The sequence below is a fragment of the Penicillium chrysogenum genome, assembly GCF_028827035.1.
Source record: "Penicillium chrysogenum strain IBT 35668 chromosome Unknown utg000004l_segment0_segment0, whole genome shotgun sequence".
Classification (NCBI taxonomy): Eukaryota; Fungi; Ascomycota; class Eurotiomycetes; order Eurotiales; family Aspergillaceae; genus Penicillium; species Penicillium chrysogenum.
The window spans coordinates 3,614,993-3,636,014 of record NW_026622752.1 but is presented as its reverse complement, the minus strand read 5'-3'; the positions used below and the strand labels follow the sequence as shown (position 1 = coordinate 3,636,014).

The following is a 21,022-nucleotide window of genomic DNA, read 5'->3' as shown; positions in this document are numbered from 1 at the left end:
GGTTCGATCATTTGTCCAGTTCGTAGCCACGGCAACGGGTGGGACGGGAAAAACGGCCGATGTTGGGGCTAACGACTTGTTCGATGTAAACGTAGGCAAGAAGGCCCAAGAAACAGATGTCTATCCCACTCTTTTCTGCTTGGATTCGGTTTACCAGGTGAAAGGGGTGAGCAGACCAAGAAAGAAAACAAAGTCGATGACGCACGCATAAACAGTGGCACGTGACCTGCTAAAAGTGTTGACATTGATAGTTATGAAAGAGAGCTCAATTAGCTACTACCTCAGGGCCTATCGTATAAATTTTGGCTACTGGTCATTATTGCATACGTACACACAGACAACCTTGGAAGCAAGTTTACATCAATTTTACTATGTTGTAATTGCTCGCTGTCGTGGAGAAATCCATGGGAGAACACTATTTTACATTATGTATATACTACGCTACTTAGATACCGGTAGCTGCGCGAGGATAACTCCAGACTAAGAGTACTACAGGGTCCGCTTAACATTCTCTCGCATTTTCTTCTGATTCAGGACACCTATAGAGTATCATCACGTCTGACTCCCCCACTTTCACGTCGATCTCTGCCAAGCCCAAGTATGTACTACTGCGTACATACATCAACTATCAACTGATATCAACTGAGACCTAAGTTTGACCAACTCTATACTACATACACACTTTATGTATGAGAGAGTGCAAGTATTATATTATGAGGTTCTTCTCTCTTCTCTCTTTCTTTGTTTTTAGAACTGCTTAGATAGTAAATCAGGTTGAGCAGGCCATCTCCTTAGGTAGGATGGTATGGCTATAGTAGAATGATCTTACAGAGAATCCTAACAAGACATCAGCATTAAGATAGAGTGTTTGGATAAAAATTTCAAGATTATCTTTTAGATAAAGAAGCAAAAAGTTATGCATAACGACGGCTGCATGATTCGAACATGCGCCCGCGAACGGAATTGATTTCTAGTCAATCGCCTTAGACCACTCGGCCAAACCGCCGTACTTTGTGATTTATTTGACATTAAGTGCATCATTAGGGGTTAGCACTATGGAGTGGTCTACATGGGAGGTAGTTCATGGTACAATGTGAGATAGATTGTTGACTTTGTATGCAGAACTCACGCGGCAGGTGTTTAGATATAATCCCTGGTGATACATAGAAAGCTGTTTCGTACATCTCGCAAGACAAGAAAGGCATTGAGAAAAGCATGAAAGGACTTCCAAGAAACCTGTCAATACTTTCTTACATATGACATCCCTAATATCATGTTGGCCCAAATAGATCAGATTAGCAAAAATTCGATAGTCTCGGACGGCAGACTACATACATATTAAGGATCAAATAAGATGATAAGAAAAAAGCCCATGAAATTATCATATAAACTGTAATGTATATTCACTGACCGAGCCAATTACAGCCCTAAAACTCAAAGCAGATCAAAACCAATAATGAAAGAAGATACCGAAACAATCCCCTTGGCTCCATGCCATAATGCTTTATATAAAACAATCTGCAGAACCCCCTCCCGCCAGTGGGGCGCCGCCCACCAAAACAAAGCAAGAAAGATACAAGAAGGGAGAAAGAAAGGTCAAAAAAGCAAGTAATAGGAAACCAAAAGTAAGTTGAAAATTAGTGTGATAAAAGGCAGGCAGCAGGACTCAGTGTTAGCTGCGGCCGGAATCAAAAGAGCGATTGGCATCGCCGGGGAGATGGAGGAAAGACGACGAGGCGGAGGTAATGCCGCTGTCGATACTGCCTGGAGGTCCCATCTTGACAGGAGTTGGTGGACCGCCGATGTTGCCCGCAGCATCAACGGCCATCTGCTCCTTGAGAGCTTGGAATTCGGCAAGCTGTGTTTGTAATTGCTGTAGTACCTCGCTGATAGGGACGGCGTGGTCGCTGAGGGTGTCGCCTGGTTTGAAGGGACGCATCATATGGCGTAGGGAGAGTGTGTTGATGCATACCTGGGATTTGTTAGAATTTCAAGTAGAACGAAAGGGGGGTTTTGTGTAATACTAACCTCGATGCGGGTGACTTGTTGATCGACCAAACTGAGAACGGTCGAGTCGTTGAGCTCACCTCCATGTCTCTTGACCATGTTGAAGAGAGCGACGTTCGGCTCTCTGAGGCTCGGTTCACTTGGATGCTCCATAGCACCGCAAAGTCGTTCAAGACGGAGTGTCACTTCCCAGAGACGCCAAATGACGTTTGTCTGGATATCAAGTTGGTTGTCTGGGTTGATGGTTGCAACGGAACTGTCTTGATCCTGTGATTCTTCTGAAGAGATCATGCGACCAGAAAGCGAGGAGGGATAAACAAGGTAGAGGGGTTCCGGATTTTCCAGACCCTTCAGCTTTCTTTCTCCTTGATCTTTGATAACGAAACCTTGACTATTGAGCTGTTGCAATTCGCGACGAATGTTGTGGCCGAGGCTATCGCCGCGGGAGCTGCTGTCGGTCGAGCTGGTGGATGCAGAACGCTCAGCATCTGCGAAAATCTCGAGGCTACGGTGGATGTCGGTCATGAAATCCGACGAAACAAAGATCTGCCCTCCATCCGCGACGGCAGAAATTCGCGACGCACGATTCACCATTGGACCGAAATAGTCCATTCGACTGGTGACGGGATCTTTTGCGCAGACAGGCTCGCCCCAATGGCCACCCATACGGACAGACAGGCCACGGAAGATCACATTATTGTCCATGTCAACCACAACTCGGCACTGGGGCTGATCGAGAATCTCTGTAGGCCACTCAGCTTCAAGAAGCTGGTTTTGACAGTTGAAACACCACAGCAAGGCAGCCGTCGTGGTTGAGAAAGCGACCATGAAAGCATCACCTTCTGTCTTGACTTCATAGCCACCGAAGATCGCAAGTTGACGACGTAGGATGTCATTGTGGATTTGAATAGCAGAGCGCATCGCATCCGGGCAAATCTCCCATAGACCCGTGGATTTCTTGATATCAGTGAACATAATAGTCAATTCACCTTCGGGAGCATTCACGTGTTCAAAGCGCGCGAGTCTCGAATCTCCAGGACCATCGCGCTTCTTGGGACGCTTGGCAGTTGGGATGATCTGCTCTTCAGCAAACGTGGACGAGGCAGTGTTGAGAGAAGGACGAGGCTTTGGGCGTCTCCTTCGAATCTCACCAACGCCGAGGATCATCACCATCAGCTTGTTGGTGGCACCGAAGGAGATGGCCAAATCACGTAACTTCTGAGCTGCAAACATCAAGTCGGGCTGTTCTCTCCTAGTAATGTCAACCACCACTTCGGGGGTAACATAATCCCAGAGTTCTTTTGATGCCAAAACGATCATCTCGTCTTGTTCCGTCAAGACGGTATGCATCGTGGAGGGAGCCGCAATGACAGCAGGCATCATAGGGAAGTGTCCGAAGCACCTCGACACGGTCAGGACATCGTTCAGCTTCCCGGTGCGAGACACGAAGCCTCCTGCTGCACGAATGCGGGCACGCTCGTTAGGTTCCGCAGGATCATGATTTTGCGCCAAAGAAACCATTGAACCATCTGACCGGATCAAAATAGCCTGAGCATCACCGACATTGGCGGCGTACAAGTCCATGTTGTTCAGATACAGAACAGTAGCAACACCCCCGGACTGAATGTCGTCCTGGTTGAGCATTTTGGCCGCATTCGATCCTCGATGGTATTGGCGGATTTCACGATCATCAATGGACCTGTAGGCAGAGCCTGCCATATTCTTATTCAATGCCAAGAACGACCGTCGGAGTGCGTCCAATGGTGTTTCACCCTGGTCTCGCTGCAGTTTCTTAAGCTCAAACGAGAAAGTAGAAGTGAAATTCTCGTGCAAGTACTTTGCGACGCGAGAACCACCACTAGAAAGTGTCTGTCCGTCAAACATTCCCACAAGTGTTTCCACATTATCCTGCTTCAACCGTGGCACAATCATATCAATAATAGATAGATGCTCGGTCTTACCAAGAGAGTCGGCCATACCGTAGGCGAGAGTACCAGCCAAGGAGGCAGATGTTCTCACACGCCGATCTTCAGTCTCCTCTGGGATGGTGGGAATGGTGAGTGTGACATCCATCAGCCCCAGAACACGGAGATGGGTGAGGGAGTTGAAGTCAGTCAGGTCAGCGCCATTGGCAGCCGGAGGACCCAGCGACGCGATATTTGGCTTGATTTCCAGACGCTTGTTGCCCGAGAAATTCAGATACTTGAGATTACGGTTCCAGTTCCAGTTCCAGTCATAAGGCCAGTTTGACACGTTGTACTTGAGCCCATTGCTCCCCACATCCAGAATAGAAAGCTTGCTGACCTTGCAAAGCTCCGCAGGCAAGACTTGGAACCGATTGGCGTTGATATGGAGAACTTTGAGGTTGCTACCCTCTTCCAGGTCATCGGATGGGAGAGAGGTCAACTCGTTACCGGACAGGTACAGCTCGGAAATCAATGGCCACCTCTTGAGAATTCCTTGCGGTAGTTCCGTCAGGTCATTGTAAGAAAGGTTGACAATACGCAGTTCTGGGAGCAAGGATAGTTCCCGGAAAACGTCATCTTCAAGCCTGTTGTCTGCAAGTGAAAGTGTTCGGAGAGATGCCGCAAACGTCATCGCCATCTGCTGAGAGAAGTTGGAGTCTTTTCGACTCACCGAGTTCGGGTCGGTATATGATGGCGACGTCCCAGATACCTTCCTACCAGATTGAGCAGTTGAAGGACTGCGGTACCCATTCGGTGATACAGAATGCAAAACACCATTCGACGTTTGACTCGGTCGACGAAGACCTGGTTCGTTCATTGGGCCTACATCTTCATAGCTGGGGTTTCCAGCAATGCCCGGTGTAGTCCCAGGTGTGTTTGTAGGCTCCCCGGGAATTTGAGGGTACGGAGCACCGCACTTTGGAAAGCTGGCCAGAATGTTTGAGGAGATGTTGAGTATTTCCAACTTGGCACAATGCCAGATTTCAGATGGTAGAGAATTCAAGTTGCACTCCCTCAGGTTAAGATGTTTGAGCTCCGCAAGGCAACCCAAGGTTGGAGGCAAAGACGACAGTGGGTTCTTGATCATACTGAAGTGTTCCAGTCGACGTAACCTGCCAATCTGAGGCGAAACCGAGGAGATATGATTTTTGTCGAGAACGAGCTTTGTAATATTCGGGCAATTCTCGAAAATTGTATCCCTGAATTGGGAGAGCTTGCCGGAGGCAAGGTTGAGAGAAGTCAATGTTGGCATAGGGGCGTCAACATCAAAATGGGTCAGAGGGCAGTGGTCCAGATGTAAACTCCGCAACCTCGGGAAGGAGCCTTTGAAACGTGATAGAAGATTGTGACCAAAGAATATCTGTTCCAGTCGTGGAAGACTAGAGAGAGCATCGATATTGGAGATAGCATTGAAGCGTCCATCAAATTCCTTGAGGTTCACTAATTCCCTGAAGGAATCATCGAGAGGCCCGCTCAAGTTGTTGTTTGTCATCCAGAGGCGTTCAAGTGTGGCCAAGCGGCCAATATTGGGGAGCTCTTCTATCCCATTGAAGCTGATATCGAGATCAACCAGACTCTTGAGGTTGCAAAGGAAGTCGGGGAAGACCTTGAAACCATTTGACGACATGTTCAGGCTTCGCAGGTTTTGGAAATTGCCGAAAGAGCTTGGCAGTTTCGTTAACTGATTGTTCGCCATCTTGATGCTAACAAGACCAGTCAGCCGATCGAGCCCCGCGTGATCCAAGTCCTCAAGACAGTTGTTTGACACATCCAGATAGGTCAGTCGGCTGGCTAAACCAAAGCTTTGTGGGAGGAATGCAGCCTCATTCCCTATGAACTTGATCTCTCGCAGATTGATGCAGCTTTGGATGAAGTCTTTGGGAACGTCTAGTGACAAGTTTCGCGACAAGTTCAGTGAGATGATCTCGGAGGACTTTGCATATAGCGTAATTGGAATAGTGACGAGACTGCGGCCTTGGAGATCTACATGGCTGAACTTTTGCACTTTGTTGAAACCTGGCTCGGTATCCAGACTGCTGTAGCCGCTTAGCTTTGTGGGCAAGAAGATGAAGCGACAGAGATAACTGTGATCCTCACGGCCAATATCTCCGATACGATCCTTTTGCGTATAGCCAACTTGTTCCAGCAGCCGCTTTTGCATTTGAATAGGTCGCTCGTTGTGGTCAAGTTGCCGCGAAAGATCATGTTTCCGTAGGACAATCTCATAATTGTTGAGATGATCTTGTAAGAAAGACTTCCGTCCAAGCATGAGGAGGATCTCGGACACGGTAGCATTCAGACCAGCCGATAGCGTGGCAAAAGTAGAATCAATCCGGAAGATCCGAATAAAGTACGAAGCTTCACGATCACGGGGGCCGACGGGGGCGGGTTCTTCCAAGGTAGGGTCTTCCAAGGTAGGATCAATGGGTCCCCTGACCTGCCAACTTTCGGGCGCATTCCACGGCTTTTCCATTTTGGAATCGTCGAGAGGTGTGGTCGTCCCATCCTTTCCACGCTTGGTTTGTCCAGGCGAAGGTGGGCGGACAATCCCTTTCAGGTTTTCCATATCGACATCAAGGTGGAAAAAGTGCTTGTTCTCCTCTTGGTTTTTGTCGTCCTTAGGGTTATAAATGTCACCCCCTTGATGAGTGAGCACACGACGATTACCAAGCTTTCTTCCCACCATTAGACCCTTCCCAGAATCTTTCTTTCGGTCTGAATCTACCGACTCAGGGTATCGAGAGGAAGTACCCCCTTCAACGCTTGGTTGCCTATCGCGCCGCGGCGGGGAAGAGTTCCTCGATTTGTCATGCGAATGTGACTTCCCGAGGATCTTTTTGATAAACCCGCCGATTCTGGGATGCTGTGAGTTCTGATCAGGGTCTCGGTATGCGCTACGCACACTGGGCGTTGGGCTTGTCGATCGGCCTCCAGCTGGAGTAGAGTCACTCATGTCAGTCCCTGAATGCAGATAGTTCTCATTAAACGGGCGCAGTCCAATGTCATCTCTGCCAGTAGCGGGTCGGGGTTGGGACCATGCCAGATCGCCAGCAAGAGTCCGGTTCTCTTCTTTGCTTCGTGAGGAACGATGTCTGCCAGGCCCCCGTCGGCTTGGCTCCCTCTGCCCCGAGGAGCCATTCTCCGAGGATGGAAGACGCTGTCCATCGGGGCCGATGGGTACGTGGCGCACGGGTGCCTCCCCGTACTGTGGGATGTCATTAAAGCTCTGATAATCCCATGGAGTGATGTCACTGGAGGGCAGAGGGTTATTTGCCCGTGACCTCTGGGGGCGCTGCGAGGAGCTGGATCCTTCAGGCGTATTGCGTGAGCCATCTGAGTTCGCTCTCTCCCGTGCCTTTAACTGGTCGACTGGCCCCCCCACGCCTGCTCGGCGGGTTCTGGGAGCCATCGTCATCAGTTTGAAGCTCTCCAGGGGAATGATAGTCATCTCCAAGTAGACCTTTCAGATGCTTCTTTCGGAACTTTTGGCTAATGCTTGATCTAGACCCCTGGCTACTGACTGTGGTTGCGCTTGCAGCAGATGGTCGGCGATGTTCCCCATGGTATTCATACTCGGCAGGTTCGCTTGCGATTGTCCGTCCGGTCGTGGGGCGAAATGTGAATGACGCAGGCGAGGCTTCATGTTCAGAGTCGTGATAAAAAGTACCACTAGCATCAGGCTGACCGCTGCTGGGGGTTGTGGACCACGGGGCAATCGACTCGATCTCGTCGGAGTCGGCGCGAGATGGGCGAAGTGGCGGAGGTCGGGGACCCGAGACGGATGATTGAGACGGGCTATCTCGATTGCCCGGTACCGTCAAACCCTCGCGGTGATTGCTAAACCCGGAGGCTTTGCGTTGCTCGGAGGGGGAATTACCGGAGTTCCATGACCACATGGAATTTCCCCAATCAATGCGAGGGGGTTTTGAGGAGTCGGGCCTAGAAAAAATACAAGATTAGCGCCTCTCCTTTTTGATTTAGATCCGACGCGCCATGATCGCGTAGAGAGTCAGCAGGTCATTTAGAGAAACAGAAGCTTACTTGGAGTCCATTTTCAACGAACTGGGAAACTGGTCGGCATTACGACCTCCCGCAAAGGCCTCGTCTTGATCTCCAGGCTGACTCTCGGAGTTTCGCACAGTATCCTGTGACATCCAGCTTTTTCCAGAGCTCTCCGAACCTTGACGGTTGTCGGGTTGGTTGCGGTCCCGCGCCGGCATGGCTGCGCTCAGATTCGGCCAAATGCCACCACGGTAACCCTGTTCAACTTGCAGCCAGCTCTATCTTGGGGTGTGCTGATATTTCAGAACCGTCCCGCATTAAAAGAACCGATGATTATCGGATGGTGTGGGCGACCGGGGAAGCTGCAACGTGTGGTTGTCGATTCTGCTGTCTCGGGTGCTAGCGCCACGCTGTGGAGGCCGACCCGGCGACGCGGTAGAGAGTCTATTAGCTAGAATAAACTCTGTAGGACATTCAATTTGAATTCGAGACGAGGCAGATTCGTGTGTTGGCAGTAAGAGCGCGAAGGAGCTTGGAGGGCTAGCGGGGGCGTGAGGAAAGCGGATGAAGGCGTATGCAAAGCTGAAACCGAGGGCGTGAGACTAGCGTCGGGCGTGAGTATCAGAGTGGAGGGCGTTATTTCATGAGGTTTTAGAAAGTGATTGCGGTTAAGGACAACCCGGGCGCATACAAGGCGTACGGGGTGACTATTGAGGTCCAGGGTTAATTGGGGGGAAGAGGAAGAGTGGGGATAGTCGTGCTCGTGACAAAGGCGGATCAACGTAATGACGATCGAGAACAAAGCCAAAATCCGTATAGCAGGAAAAACAAACTAAAAAGGACCGAAGCTCAAGATGAGATTCATGTAAGAAGAAAGCGATGAAGATGAACCCCGTGTGAGCTTCAGATAGTAGGTACATACCTAGGTAGTCATGCGGCTCTTAGCACCGTACTTTTGAGAATTCATACCTAAGAGCGTCTCCTGAAACTTGTAGATTACTTGAATTATTCGAAGATAATTCTTTGTATTCTTTTCTCACTTTTTCTTTCTTCACTTCTTCACTTCATTCATTTCTTTATACTCCGTAGATATAACCATCTTCACTGGGCATGGTCCGTGATGCTGTCCGTGCTAGACTGTGGAGCTCTCCCCGTCTTTGTTCTGCTTTGTTCTGCTTCGTTTTGAGTGTTCCATGATTCAATGTTCTGTTCTGTTCTATTTTTTCGCCTTTCCTCGTAAAGGTAATTCTGTATACATATGGAATTGTTGTATTGCATAGCCCCTCTACGGAGTACTCGGTATAATCGAGTCATTGGTCATGCCCCCTTAACTCGAGGTATCGAGGCTGTGACAAAGAATCCCTGTAGTACTTCCAGGGTTGTACTCGTATTATATATATATACATATACAATTATATATATATTTGGCATCACTAGAAGGTGACAGCTCCGCTTTTCGTGGAAGGTATTGCTACCGTTGCACAGCTCATTTTCTTTTGCTGCGGTCTATCTGGCCTGTAATATATCTATCCCAGCTGTTAAGGTACGGAGTACTTTGGATAGAACAATGGTATAAAATAAATGCCACCGATTCTGATATTTTGGCACATAGAATTCCAGTACCATCCGCAATAACTCTGCCACAGAACAGCCTTGAGATATAGCTAGGTTAGATCGAAACCATTTCGAATAACGTCTATCGGGCAACGCTTGAAGACTGAAGGACATATTTTCGTCTCAAATTTATCTAGATATTACCTAGGTAGCATAACTCGACACATCGATTCAGACACTCGGAAAGAATTCTGCTAGGACTGACTTCACTAGCAATGGCAGCAGCAATACGAAAACGCGACCTTTCTCTTCTCGAGTTCTCTTCTTAGGCTTGAATTAAGCAGGCAGCTGTTTAGTCTGTTAGATATAATAACAACACTGGACAGGCCTCATTTATAATAACCTCCTTAGTGTATGCATTGAGCCAGTTCCTAGACGAAAATATTCATCTGCATTATGCTATTTCTAGTGACGGCGAACTGGTCAGAAATTCTGCTTGGTGCTGAAATGACACTAGTTTCGCACAATCCTTGAGCATGTCCGGTATGGCTGTATAAGTCCAACATAATTTAACTAGGAGATCCTCGCCTCCTAGCAGTTTCCTTCAGGGTATGAACCATATTGGACACAATCAAGATGTGGGTCTAGCCATCCACCGGAGATCGCTAGTTCAGGGACCCTGCAGATCTACACGAGTGGAGCGTGGTCTTATTCTGCGTGATATCCTCGCGCCCATTATCGTTGTGTCTAAGGCGAAATGGTTGAGCCCCGGTGTTGCAACCCAGGATGTCAAGCTCGCAAGCCATTCTGATTTCACGTGTGAACACCACCTGACTTATACCAATTGAGGTCTAGCTATATTCAGCTGGTCCTTGCACGAGATTTTTTAATGGAATTGGGGTTGACTTTATTGTCGGTTCCAAGAGCAGTGAGGTCGTATTTCCCATAGTCTCGTCACTGATAGCGATAATCAGACGATACGTCTTATACCCTAGGTCATTGCTACGACTGCTCGCGATCACAGTCCTTTTGGCAAGATGCCGCATTGTGTATAGCTGAAAAAGATGGTGGGATAACTGGAATAGTACGGCAGTGAATGGAGCATTGAATGGATTGCGTGGGAAAAATGTAGCGAACTCATCAAGCAACGCTAAGCGCAAGAGGTTTGGGGGTTGGAAAAAAGCCCTATACTACCTGTTCTGGCAGGACATCACAGCAAGTTCTACTGAACGACATCGCTTATGCCCCGCACAGCTTTTATTCACTAGTAGTCTTTCGCTTGCAACTTCTACCTCTTTCTTTCACCACGGTAACTGTAGGTAGAAAGACCGATGGACTAGATATTCCAGTATATTGCACGAGATCGCTGCCTAGTCGTATCGGAGCCTAGGTGTGACACCTGGACGGAGTTTCCATTTTCACGTGAGTCTTCATGCTCGAAACAAGTTATAACTACTCCGTGTGTATTGAGACATGGGTAGGACCCACAGTTGTCGGACTATTTTCCTCCCCTTGTCGTGGTCCAATTCGTTGCCCGGCAGATCGCCCTTACATCGATTGCCCACATCGATCGGCGGCTTTATGACGACTAAGGTCTAGACCACTTCTTGTTCTACTACTGCGCTCAAGTAGAGTGCCAATTAAGTGGAAATTTACAAATATTGGAAGGCTAGCCAAGGTTGGCCGTTTGAAGTCATATCACTCATAAGGCCGCAAAGCTCGTGAGATGGCGCCCAATGGCAGGTAGCCCTGGCCCGAACATTGGAATTAGGACTACTGATTAGTACTAGTACCTATTTGTTTCGGATAGAAGACAGGGAGAGAACACGGAGTACGGAGTATTCCTCATAAATCCTTCGACAGAAATCTTCAATATGAGATCACATCTTCTAATAATAAGTGGTGTATAGAGTAAATGCGAGAGGCTGGGGTTGTGGGTCTTAATATACGTGTGTTCCCTGCCACCTATTAATTTTGCTTGGGCCTTGCCGCTTTTTCTTGGTTTTTCAGGTGGATTGTTCTTATCGAATGGAGACTATGGAGTGCCAATGCTGTATGTATACGGAGTACCGAGCAGGGAGTGTACAGTAAGTAGTACTCTGTGCATATTCTCGATCGAATATTCCTAATCGAATGTGTCCTGTGTCACGTACCATGCAGAATAGTCATTGTACATGTAAATGCACATTAGAATCTGAACTGCACACCCGAGTGTACTACTCCGTACAATGACAAGATGTAGACTCCATGCAACAACGTGGCGTAGCTCTACCCAGGTAGCCCAGGTCCACCAGGTGGGCACAATCTCGATCCGGGATTAAATCTGATTGGTCCAATGACAACCGGGGACCCACGGATCGACCCAAAAAAGAAGCGAAAACGGAGGAGGCTGGCACCTTCCCAAGACTTGTTTAAGACCGTTTGTGTACTTCCCCTAATTGACTAAGGTACTAATTTACTTGATCCTTTTTCTCTTCTTTGCTCACCTTTTATCCTTTACCAACTTTCATCTTCATTATTGCATAATACAAGATTACTTATAGCTTACTCTACTTGGCCCACCATGCGATTCTTTCTGGGTGCGGCGCTAAGCCTGCTGTCTTCCACGCTAGTTGCGGCCCAGACTTATACTGATTGCAATCCGACTCAGAGATGTGAGGCTCATAATCACTGTTGCGTCAACCTGGTCACTAACAACCAGCAGCATGTCCCGCTGATCCTGCATTTGGCCAATCTGACAAAACGTTCGATTTCACAAGTGGCGCATCTGATGCTTTCAAGTCGACCGGATCCGTCACATACGACCAGACAAATGGTGCAACCTTCACTATTTCTAAGCAGGGCGATGGCCCGCTGATTCAGTCCGGCTGGTACATTATGTTCGGCCGCGTGGAGTTCACCATCAAGGCAGCACCAGGGACGGGAATTGTGAGCAGTGCAGTTCTGCAGTCCGATGATCTGGACGAAATTGACTGGGAATGGCTGGGTGGAAACAACGCCCAAGTGCAAACCAATTACTTCGGCAAAGGAGACACATCTTCATACAGCCGTGGCGCCTACCACGACAATGCCGGAAATCATGACGACTTCCACACTTTCTCCATCGACTGGACCAGCACCCAGATTGTGTGGGCAATTGATGGCAAGACTGTCCGTGTCCTTACTCCGGAGACGGCAGACACCAACCGGTACCCAGAGAGCCCGATGATGATCAAGGTCGGTGTTTGGGCTGGCGGTGATTCAAACAATCCTCAGGGCACTATCGGTGAGTGGGAGTACCCTGCAAATTATTTCATCGTGCTTGCTAACATTTGTTGTTCATGCAGACTGGGCTGGTGGTCAAACAGACTATAGCCAAGGCCCCTTCAAAATGTATCTGAAGTCAATGACCGTGACTGATTACTCCACCGGAACTTCGTACAGATATGGTGACAGAAGTGGGTCGTGGAAGTCAATCATTGCGGAAGGAGGCCAAATCAATGGCAACAAAGGCGCCGAACCCACGTCGACCGAGTCCGCACCTGCAATTACTGCAACCGTCGACAGCGTCCCAGTTCCCTGGAGTGGAACCCACAAAGAAACCACAAGCTGGGTCACTCCAAACGTCTGGCCCTGGGTGGCGACCGGCTCTCCTTTGGCCTCGTCGACAGGATACCAGTATGAATGGGAGTCTAGCTCCGGCCACAACAAGCCACCAGGTGGAGGCTCAATGAGTGAGCAATCCCCCGAATCCCTTCTTGATTAGATCCGTCCATTAATATCGAATCCTTTTCAACACAGTCTACCTCCCGCTTTATGTCAGCAGCATTGCCTTTTTCTTCGGTTGCCTTTTCCCGCTCTGGCGTTGATTTCACGAGGAACCTCGACTCGATTGACGAGTGGAGCCGCATATTCGACCAGACCCAACACTACCATTACTTCTACCAGATACGCTCGCTCACGAGGCTACACCCGCAGCTTTCGGCCCTCACATGCTCGATCGGTGGGCGGTGCGAATATCCCGTTGCTGCGATGGCGGGTGTCTTGTGTGCTCTCTTTGGACATGTTATTGCATTGGTTGAACGCATCCGCGTTTGTATTATTATTTGATGACTTCATCGGACCCGGCGTTGGCTTATATTTTTATTGGACATGACACATGAGCGATGACTTCAACGGCTCACGAAACAGCCGCAGCATTTGGACGCTTAGAGGGAGCTTCTTTTCTTGTTTACACTTTACTTTTATTATTCATAGATGTCGAACGCGAATATCCAATCGATGGAACACGCGTGCCCTACATACATAACGAGCTTTCATGTATCCATAGCTTACTGGACTACCTATAGTCTAAGAAAAGCCCTATTTTCCATACGTGTCTTCACCCCGCACATACAATCCGCGTTACTGTAACTTTCACCAGCGAGTTCCCAAAGCACGAATTCTGACCTCAGGGCATGGGTAGGATTACTGGAGTGAAAGTAGATTCACGGCCAGAATAGGCTTGGTCTGAGGTCGTCGTACCAAAAAAAGTAATAGCTCTTTGGGTTTCGGCACACTCTATCTTGACAAGATGGTGACGATGAGGGGTTAAAGTAGAAAGGTAGAACACAAACACCGGTTTACATCATGAGATACACAACTGTAACTATTGCAAACAGAAGAAGGCATAAACCAGGGTATCAAGAAGATCAAAGAAACAAGGACTATCTAAAAAGACGGAGATAGCCAAGATATCGTTTGCTGCCTACAGACTAGAACAGCCCTGGGAGGAATCGGAGACAGCTGTGATCCATGGCTCTTTTATGGAGCCATCAAAACCTTGGAAAAAGTGAGAGACACCTCACTCTGAAGTTCGACTTCTTGCTTTTATAATTCTATCATTCTCTCCAAGTCTTCCTTTTCCAACTCTCCCAATACAACCGCTTCCCAACATGAGCGACAAAAGCGCTACCATCACTGCCCGCCGAGCCTTGGCTCTTCCAGAAATCGTGGGTGGAATCCTCGTTTGGCTCGACAAGGGCCCTATAAATTGGTTACTGGATTGCGCCTTGGTAAACAAGACATGGTTCCACGAAGCGATACGTATATTGTGGAGCGACTTGGAAGCACATGGGATCTTCCTCGAGGAGGCCATGATGGGAATTTCCCCAGACCGCCGCCAGATGTATGCCAACCATGTGAAGATTGCAAGTGTGGCAACCTATCTCCCGGAGACTGAACCAGTGTTTCAGCCGGCTTTAGAAAGCGTGGTCTTCCCGCAGTTACACACTTCGTACCTTGTTTTAGCCTTTCACGGCTCGGGAACAGACAAGTGTATCCGCATCCCAGCCGTGAACATGCCAAGTCTCCAGACCCTTTATGTCGAATACGCGACACCTCTCAACATGCCAGGTACCATCAAGCACGCGGTTGGGCCCAGGTATCTATACCCTGATCAATGGGACTATCTCGCTGACCAGATATCGGTTTGTGTCACTGGCTATCCTCTGTTGCACCATGTGTCTAACAATTCTGCATATCTAGAAGCTCTTTCCGAGGTTGGTAAATGTTCAAGTTGGGATACCGGCCGTCCTTTATGTTGCCGGCTTTGAGACGCTATCTGAAAGGTTGCCAAACTTGAAACTTATCAGGTTTGAGGATATTTTGTCCCTGTCGGACGTGGACGGTAGTGAGGGAGATACAGTTAGTGAGCATTCTGATAATGAGGATTCGGACGAGGAGGATTCGGACGAGGAGGATTCGGACGAGGAGGATTCGGACGACCAGGATTTGGACCAGGACTCAGACGACCAGGACACGGATGACGAGGATACAGATGAGGAGGGCACAACGTATACATACACCGTGCATGCAGATGAGAGATGAAGAGGATAATTCAACTTCCCGTCTCTACATTCTCATGATAATTGTTGTACTGTGCTTGTGTTGGATTTTACAGTATTTTTGCTTCAACTCAGCTGGCTTCTTAGTGCACACTTCGGGTATGCTTGCTTTCTGGAGGTCTAAGACGAATGGAGGGGTCAAGTGTATGATGGATGCGATGGGCACAGAAGTGCAGAACTACAATGTTTTGGGAGACCTAGATAATAGTTATGTTAACCATCTGTAACTTTCTTTACCATTAATTTCAATCCGTTGGACTGAGGTGTTCCGGCACTATCATGGGCAATCCCGTGTGATTCAAGGCCTACTCCATTGCAATCGATAATGTTGAAAACTAGATGGCTTGTGAGATCTGACTGCCCAATTCCATCTACCAGTTATCTTCTAGTTAGCCAAATAAGGTACCGGATATGCTTAGCATAATCCGCCTCATCCTTAATAGAAATATAGAGGTCCGTGCCCATCTCTGGAGGATCTTTCATCGGACGCTTCAGGGGGCTGTAGAGTGTAAAGCGCCGGGGCCAACGAAGTGATAACATGGGGCTCTTGACGGTGAAAATGCGATGGGACACGGCCGTAGGAGGCATATTCAATGTGAGTCTTATCACTATTGTACAGTTCACTGTAGGTAACCACATCTCTGAGTTCCCTGTCTATTACAGATGCATCCGCGGCGAACGGGACAACCTCGAAAAGGAAACCTTATATATAAATAGGTATGTGTGTTTCTTTCTTTTGAGCTTAATTCGGCATTACCTAGGTAAGTATCCAATACTCTGACATTTAAACAGCTTGCCGCAACATTATTACTGCCATTATCATAATTTCCCTTCTGTATTAGTAGTTCGAGCCGAATGTTTCTGATACCAAAATGACTACACGCCCCTGAAGTAAATTACTGCAGCTAAATAACGGACATAAGGGGGAAAGCTGCCTTAGTTCGTGAGGGATCCTCTGGTTTGGGTTTGACAACTCCAGCCTATTCTTCTGTGGGCAAGGAGGAAAAAGGCAACGAGAAATACAATTGTATGAACTAACACGGGAAGGAGTGGAAGAGCAAGGATTGGTATCTAAGAAATTTGAGGCTTTCGGAAAGGGAGAGGTGGATCAGAGCTATAGCTCTGTGTTGACTGGACGGAAGAATTATGATGGACACTGGAATCCGTTGACTGCAACGGTGTAGATATTTCACGATATGTGGCTATGCTCGATAGCAGTTTCATTTTGGAATTGCCTTATTTCTGACTTCCTTAGTACAGGTACGAGTATTCTTATATATTTAATCATAGTCTATGTTTTCTGCTCAAATGCTCTCCAAGCTCTGTAGCTTGACCAATTCAAAGTATCTTCCACCCAGCTCCATTAACTCCAGGTGCGTCCCCTGTTCCACAACGTTGCCTTCGTGCAACACTAAGACAGGTTAGTCCAGTTATCAATAGCTATTGAATTGAGGTCTGTTCTCACCATAAATACAATCGGCCTTCTGTACCGTACTTATGCGATGCGCAACAGCGACTGTCGTTCGGCCTTGAGCTGCGGCATTCAGTGCATCCTGGACGACCTTTTCCGACTCCGAGTCGAGCGCAGAAGTGGCCTCGTCCAGGAGGAGTATGCGTGGATCACGCAGAAGAGCTCGCGCTATAGCTATCCGCTGTTGCTGCCCGCCAGAGAGCATGCCGCCTCTCGCGCCTATAACCGTCGAGAAACCATCACTAAGTGGAACGTTAGGATGCCTCCGTTCGAATCTAACGGACAGAAAAAGGCTGTAAGGGCAGAGGTGGCTCACGGTAGGGAGAGGATGAAGTCGTAGATGTTGGCATCCTTGCATGCTTGGATGACTCTCTCTTCGCAAAGATTATCGTCGTCGGTCCCGATGATGATATTCTCCCTAATGGTTCCTTGGTATAGTGTCGGCTCTTGACTAACTAGAGCAAGATGGCTCCTGTAGCTCTTGATGTTCAACTTCGAAATGTCTTTCCCATCCACCAAGATCGTTCCGGCTTCTGGATCGAAGAACCGCTCCAATAAAGAAATGATGGTGCTCTTCCCGCATCCACTTGCCCCGACGAGACCTATATATTGGCCCGTTTGTACACTTAAGCTGAGGCCATTCAGAACCACACTCTCCGGTCGGCTAGGGTATCGGAAATAAATATTTCGTATCTCTAAGCTGCCATCCATGTTAGGTAACTGCTCACCAGTCTTTTGACGGGTGTCAATAGTGACAGGTCGACTTAGCAGCGTTTTGATATCTTGGGCTGCTTGACGGGATTTGCTCATATCTGGGGCAAAGGAGAAAATCGCTCCGGCGCTGAATGCGCCGGCAATAACCGCAGCGTAAGCAATAAAGAACTGCACCATTGAATAGCCTTCGTGGATGATCAGACTTCCTCCATACCAAAAGGCTAGCGCGATACAGAGAAAGTTGGCCGACTGGGAAGCCGCATAAAACATGGATGACTTCAGCGTTGAAATGACTGACTTTTTTCGTTGCGTTTCCAATATGGTGTGGTACTCCTTTTGCACATGGGTCTCGAGATTTAGCGATGCAACCGTCTTGATAGCAGAGCTTGCCTCGCAAGCATAGGCTGCTGAGGCGGCATATGCAGCCTTTGACTGTTGAGCAATTTCCCCAAGGAGCTTCAGTCTGACGAGACCACAAGTAAGAACGATGGGAATAGTTGCGGTACAGACGAGCCCCAGCTTCCAACCTATAGCAATCGACACAGCCACTCCAGCAACCAATGTCGTCGAGACAATGAATATAGAGCCCAGTGTGACACCACTTATTCCAGCAAGGTTGGTAGCATCCGTGGATAATGTCGCTGTAATCGAACCAGCCGAGAATCCAGGTTTGTCGAACATGGAGATATCCTGATGGAGAATTGCGCGGAAGGAAGAATCTCTGGCACGGTGAATCAAGCGCTCGGAGCAGTAGGCAAAACAGAGACCTGATGCTCCCCACCCCAGAAATGCAGTACCTCCCAGCATCAGATACATCAGGCTCCAGAAGTTGACATCATCGCGGAGCTGTCCATACATATTCGGAGGCAGCGATAATGCCGCAATAGCTTTGCCGTAGAACACAGCCTGCCTGGTGAGATAGTCAGCATCAATACTCTGCACGCCGCGTGACGAAGGAGTCTTACGTGGGGTTTCCTGCGCCTGTAATAACCGAAAAGATCAGACCCCAAAGCATTGTGAATGTCTCTTGTTTGTTGAAGTTGGCGACGAACTTGATCAACTCCCATAAGGAGAATCTGCCGTCAGCCTTGCCATCCGAATCTCCGTCCTGGCCTTCAGAAACTGGGTCCTGCTCAATTTGGTACGTGTGCTTGTGGGACTCATTACCCTCATCTTTCGAACCAGGGAGCTCGGCATCCATATCGAACGTGGACCTTTCTTCACTGGGGCCAACATCTCTCTCCGTGGACATGCGTTGCTTCTCCACCAACTCGTAATACACTGATCGTTTCTCAAGTAGGTCGCTGTGAGTTCCTTGCTCGACAACACCCCCGTGAGACATAACAACAATGTTTTCTGCCGCCGTGATAGTAGATAGTCTAAGAATAATCAGCGTGCGTCGTCAAGATTAAATGAAAAGCGCATACCGATGACTGATTGTGATCGTTGTCCGACCTTTAGCAGCAACATCGAGCGCCGCCTGTACTAGCCTCTCGGCCTGGGCATCGAGAGCCGAAGTAGCCTCATCCAGTAGCAAGACTTTTGGATTGCTAATAATAGCCCGTGCGATGGCGACTCGTTGTTTTTGTCCCCCCGAAAGCAAGGAGCCTCTTTCTCCGACGCTGGTGTGGAAGCCCTTCGGCAAGTTGGCGATGAAATCAAAGCAGTTCGCTGTCTTGGCGGCATCAAAGACAAGGCTTTCTATCACATCAGGAGGTGAATTTTCGTGCTCGGTGCCGACCAGACCAAATCTGATATTTTGGAATACAGTTGTGGCGAAGAGTGTGGGCTGCTGTGTCACGATTGCAATTTGTTGGCGATACCACTGCAAATTAAGAGATGCGATATCGTGGCCATCGAGTACTATTGTGTCAATATTAGCACGGTTCATCGCGCACAGGAAAGACCTCTCACAAATCTCGCCGCTTAGTGGTTCATAAAACCTTTCGATCAAGCCCGCTAATGTACTTTTTCCACAACCAGAGGCACCAACAATGGCTGTCGTCTTGCCAGCTGGAAATCGAAGATTTACATCATCTAAAGTGAGGACATCCGGTCTCGAGGGGTAAACATAGCGAATGCTCTTGAGCTCAATCGTCCCGGACACAGCTTCCAGTCTTCTTCCTGTGGTTGAGGATGGATCCAGTGGTGATTCCCTAGACACTGTTGCAAGAATCTTTCCCGTGGCTGCTATACCGGTTGAAAACGCTTGGAAGTTGGGTGCTATGTTACCGAATGTGAACGCTCCGGTCAAAGTAGCAAGGAGGATGGTAATCAGTGCCCCCAGTTCCACGTCTCCAACAACCAGATAACGAGATCCTTGCCAAAATGTCAGTCCATAGGTCCAGAAGATGACACCATTCATGACGGCCATCATGGCCGCAAGAGCAATGCGACTTCTAAGACCATATTTCTCGGCCTGGGTGAGAAACCTTTGGTACCGATCGGCCAACTTGTCTTGAATCCCGAACGCAGTTACGTGCCTGATTGAACTGATGGCTTCCTCGGCAGCTGTCGATCCTTCTGCATATGCCGCCAGTGACTTGTGGGTATACTTGACCATGAATGAAGAGAAGAAACTCATTGATCCAGTTTCTGCGACATAGGCCGATATTAGAATAAGCGCCATACGCCAACTTTCCACGAAACTGATGATGAGCGCTGCCCCGAAGTTGGAACAGGAGTACAAAGTCAGAGATAGCTTGCCGGTCAACGAATCTTGGATCAGATTCATGTCCGAGGTGATTCTGGTTGTGATCTCTCCAGCTCCTAGGACATCGAAGAATGCGATGTTTTGGCGAAGGATAGCGGCGAGGTATTTCTCTCGAAGTCTTTGGGTGATTTTTTCTCCTCCAATCATGAATCCGGCTGTCGAGATGTAGACCGAAACAAATTGTCCGATGGCGATGCATACATAGTAAAGGGCGAATTTCGCGACCAGGGATGAAAGATGAGATCCTGAAGACGTTCCGATGAAGAACTCTTTGAATGCTTGAGCCAAGCCTCCCAAAAGGAGCTATATGAAGGATATCAGCTTGGGGGACAGAGTACCGGCGGAGAGCAGCTCACAAAAGACACAGGTTGAAGAGCTCCCCCTATTATGGCTGCAATTGAGCTGATAACCAGAAGAAGTAATTCATAGGATGTTGTGCATGTATACAAAAGAGCCAACCGGCTCATCTGCGACTCCGGGGTGTCGATTTGTCGCCTAAGGACCTCTTTTTCATCGTCCTGTAACTCTAGACGGAGCGCCCCGGGAGAAAGGGACCCGTCTTTTTCTGACATACTGATTTCGCCTTCGGAAATGGGTTTGTCGACAAGCGCTTGCCAGAGGCATTGCGAGAAGCAAGTGGTCAAGATGAAGTATTGATTCCAATGCCATCTCTTGATATGTTGGACCAATTAAGAGCAGCCATCCCCGGCCACTCATCATGACTCATATC

General features: G+C 48.5%; 4 protein-coding genes across 4 annotated transcripts; 2 read left to right on the top strand and 2 right to left on the bottom strand.

Moving 5' to 3' along the window:
• Positions 1 to 1,672: 1,672 nt before the first annotated feature.
• acyA (adenylate cyclase acyA) lies at positions 1,673 to 8,194 on the bottom strand (the record flags this gene model as incomplete). Its single annotated transcript, XM_056713085.1, has 4 exons — positions 1,673 to 1,972; positions 2,029 to 7,283; positions 7,357 to 7,913; positions 8,016 to 8,194. The coding sequence occupies 4 exons, from the start codon at positions 8,192 to 8,194 to the stop codon at positions 1,673 to 1,675; spliced, it is 6,291 nt and encodes a 2,096-aa protein (XP_056566800.1).
• A 3,899-nt stretch (positions 8,195 to 12,093) lies between these two features.
• On the top strand, positions 12,094 to 13,275 carry N7489_007334 (glycoside hydrolase family 16 protein; the record flags this gene model as incomplete). The annotated part of the gene is made up of 3 exons (XM_056713084.1): positions 12,094 to 12,184; positions 12,235 to 12,795; positions 12,857 to 13,275. 3 exons carry the CDS (start codon positions 12,094 to 12,096, stop codon positions 13,273 to 13,275), a joined length of 1,071 nt encoding a protein of 356 aa, XP_056566799.1.
• A 1,168-nt stretch (positions 13,276 to 14,443) lies between these two features.
• N7489_007333 (uncharacterized protein) lies at positions 14,444 to 15,377 on the top strand (the record flags this gene model as incomplete). Its single annotated transcript, XM_056713083.1, has 2 exons — positions 14,444 to 14,977; positions 15,036 to 15,377. The coding sequence occupies 2 exons, from the start codon at positions 14,444 to 14,446 to the stop codon at positions 15,375 to 15,377; spliced, it is 876 nt and encodes a 291-aa protein (XP_056566798.1).
• A 1,321-nt stretch (positions 15,378 to 16,698) lies between these two features.
• N7489_007332 (ABC transporter B family protein) lies at positions 16,699 to 20,864 on the bottom strand (the record flags this gene model as incomplete). The annotated part of the gene is made up of 7 exons (XM_056713082.1): positions 16,699 to 16,805; positions 16,860 to 17,107; positions 17,182 to 18,489; positions 18,545 to 18,958; positions 19,007 to 19,442; positions 19,494 to 20,595; positions 20,649 to 20,864. The coding sequence occupies 7 exons, from the start codon at positions 20,862 to 20,864 to the stop codon at positions 16,699 to 16,701; spliced, it is 3,831 nt and encodes a 1,276-aa protein (XP_056566797.1).
• Between the last annotated feature and the right edge of the window lie 158 nt (positions 20,865 to 21,022).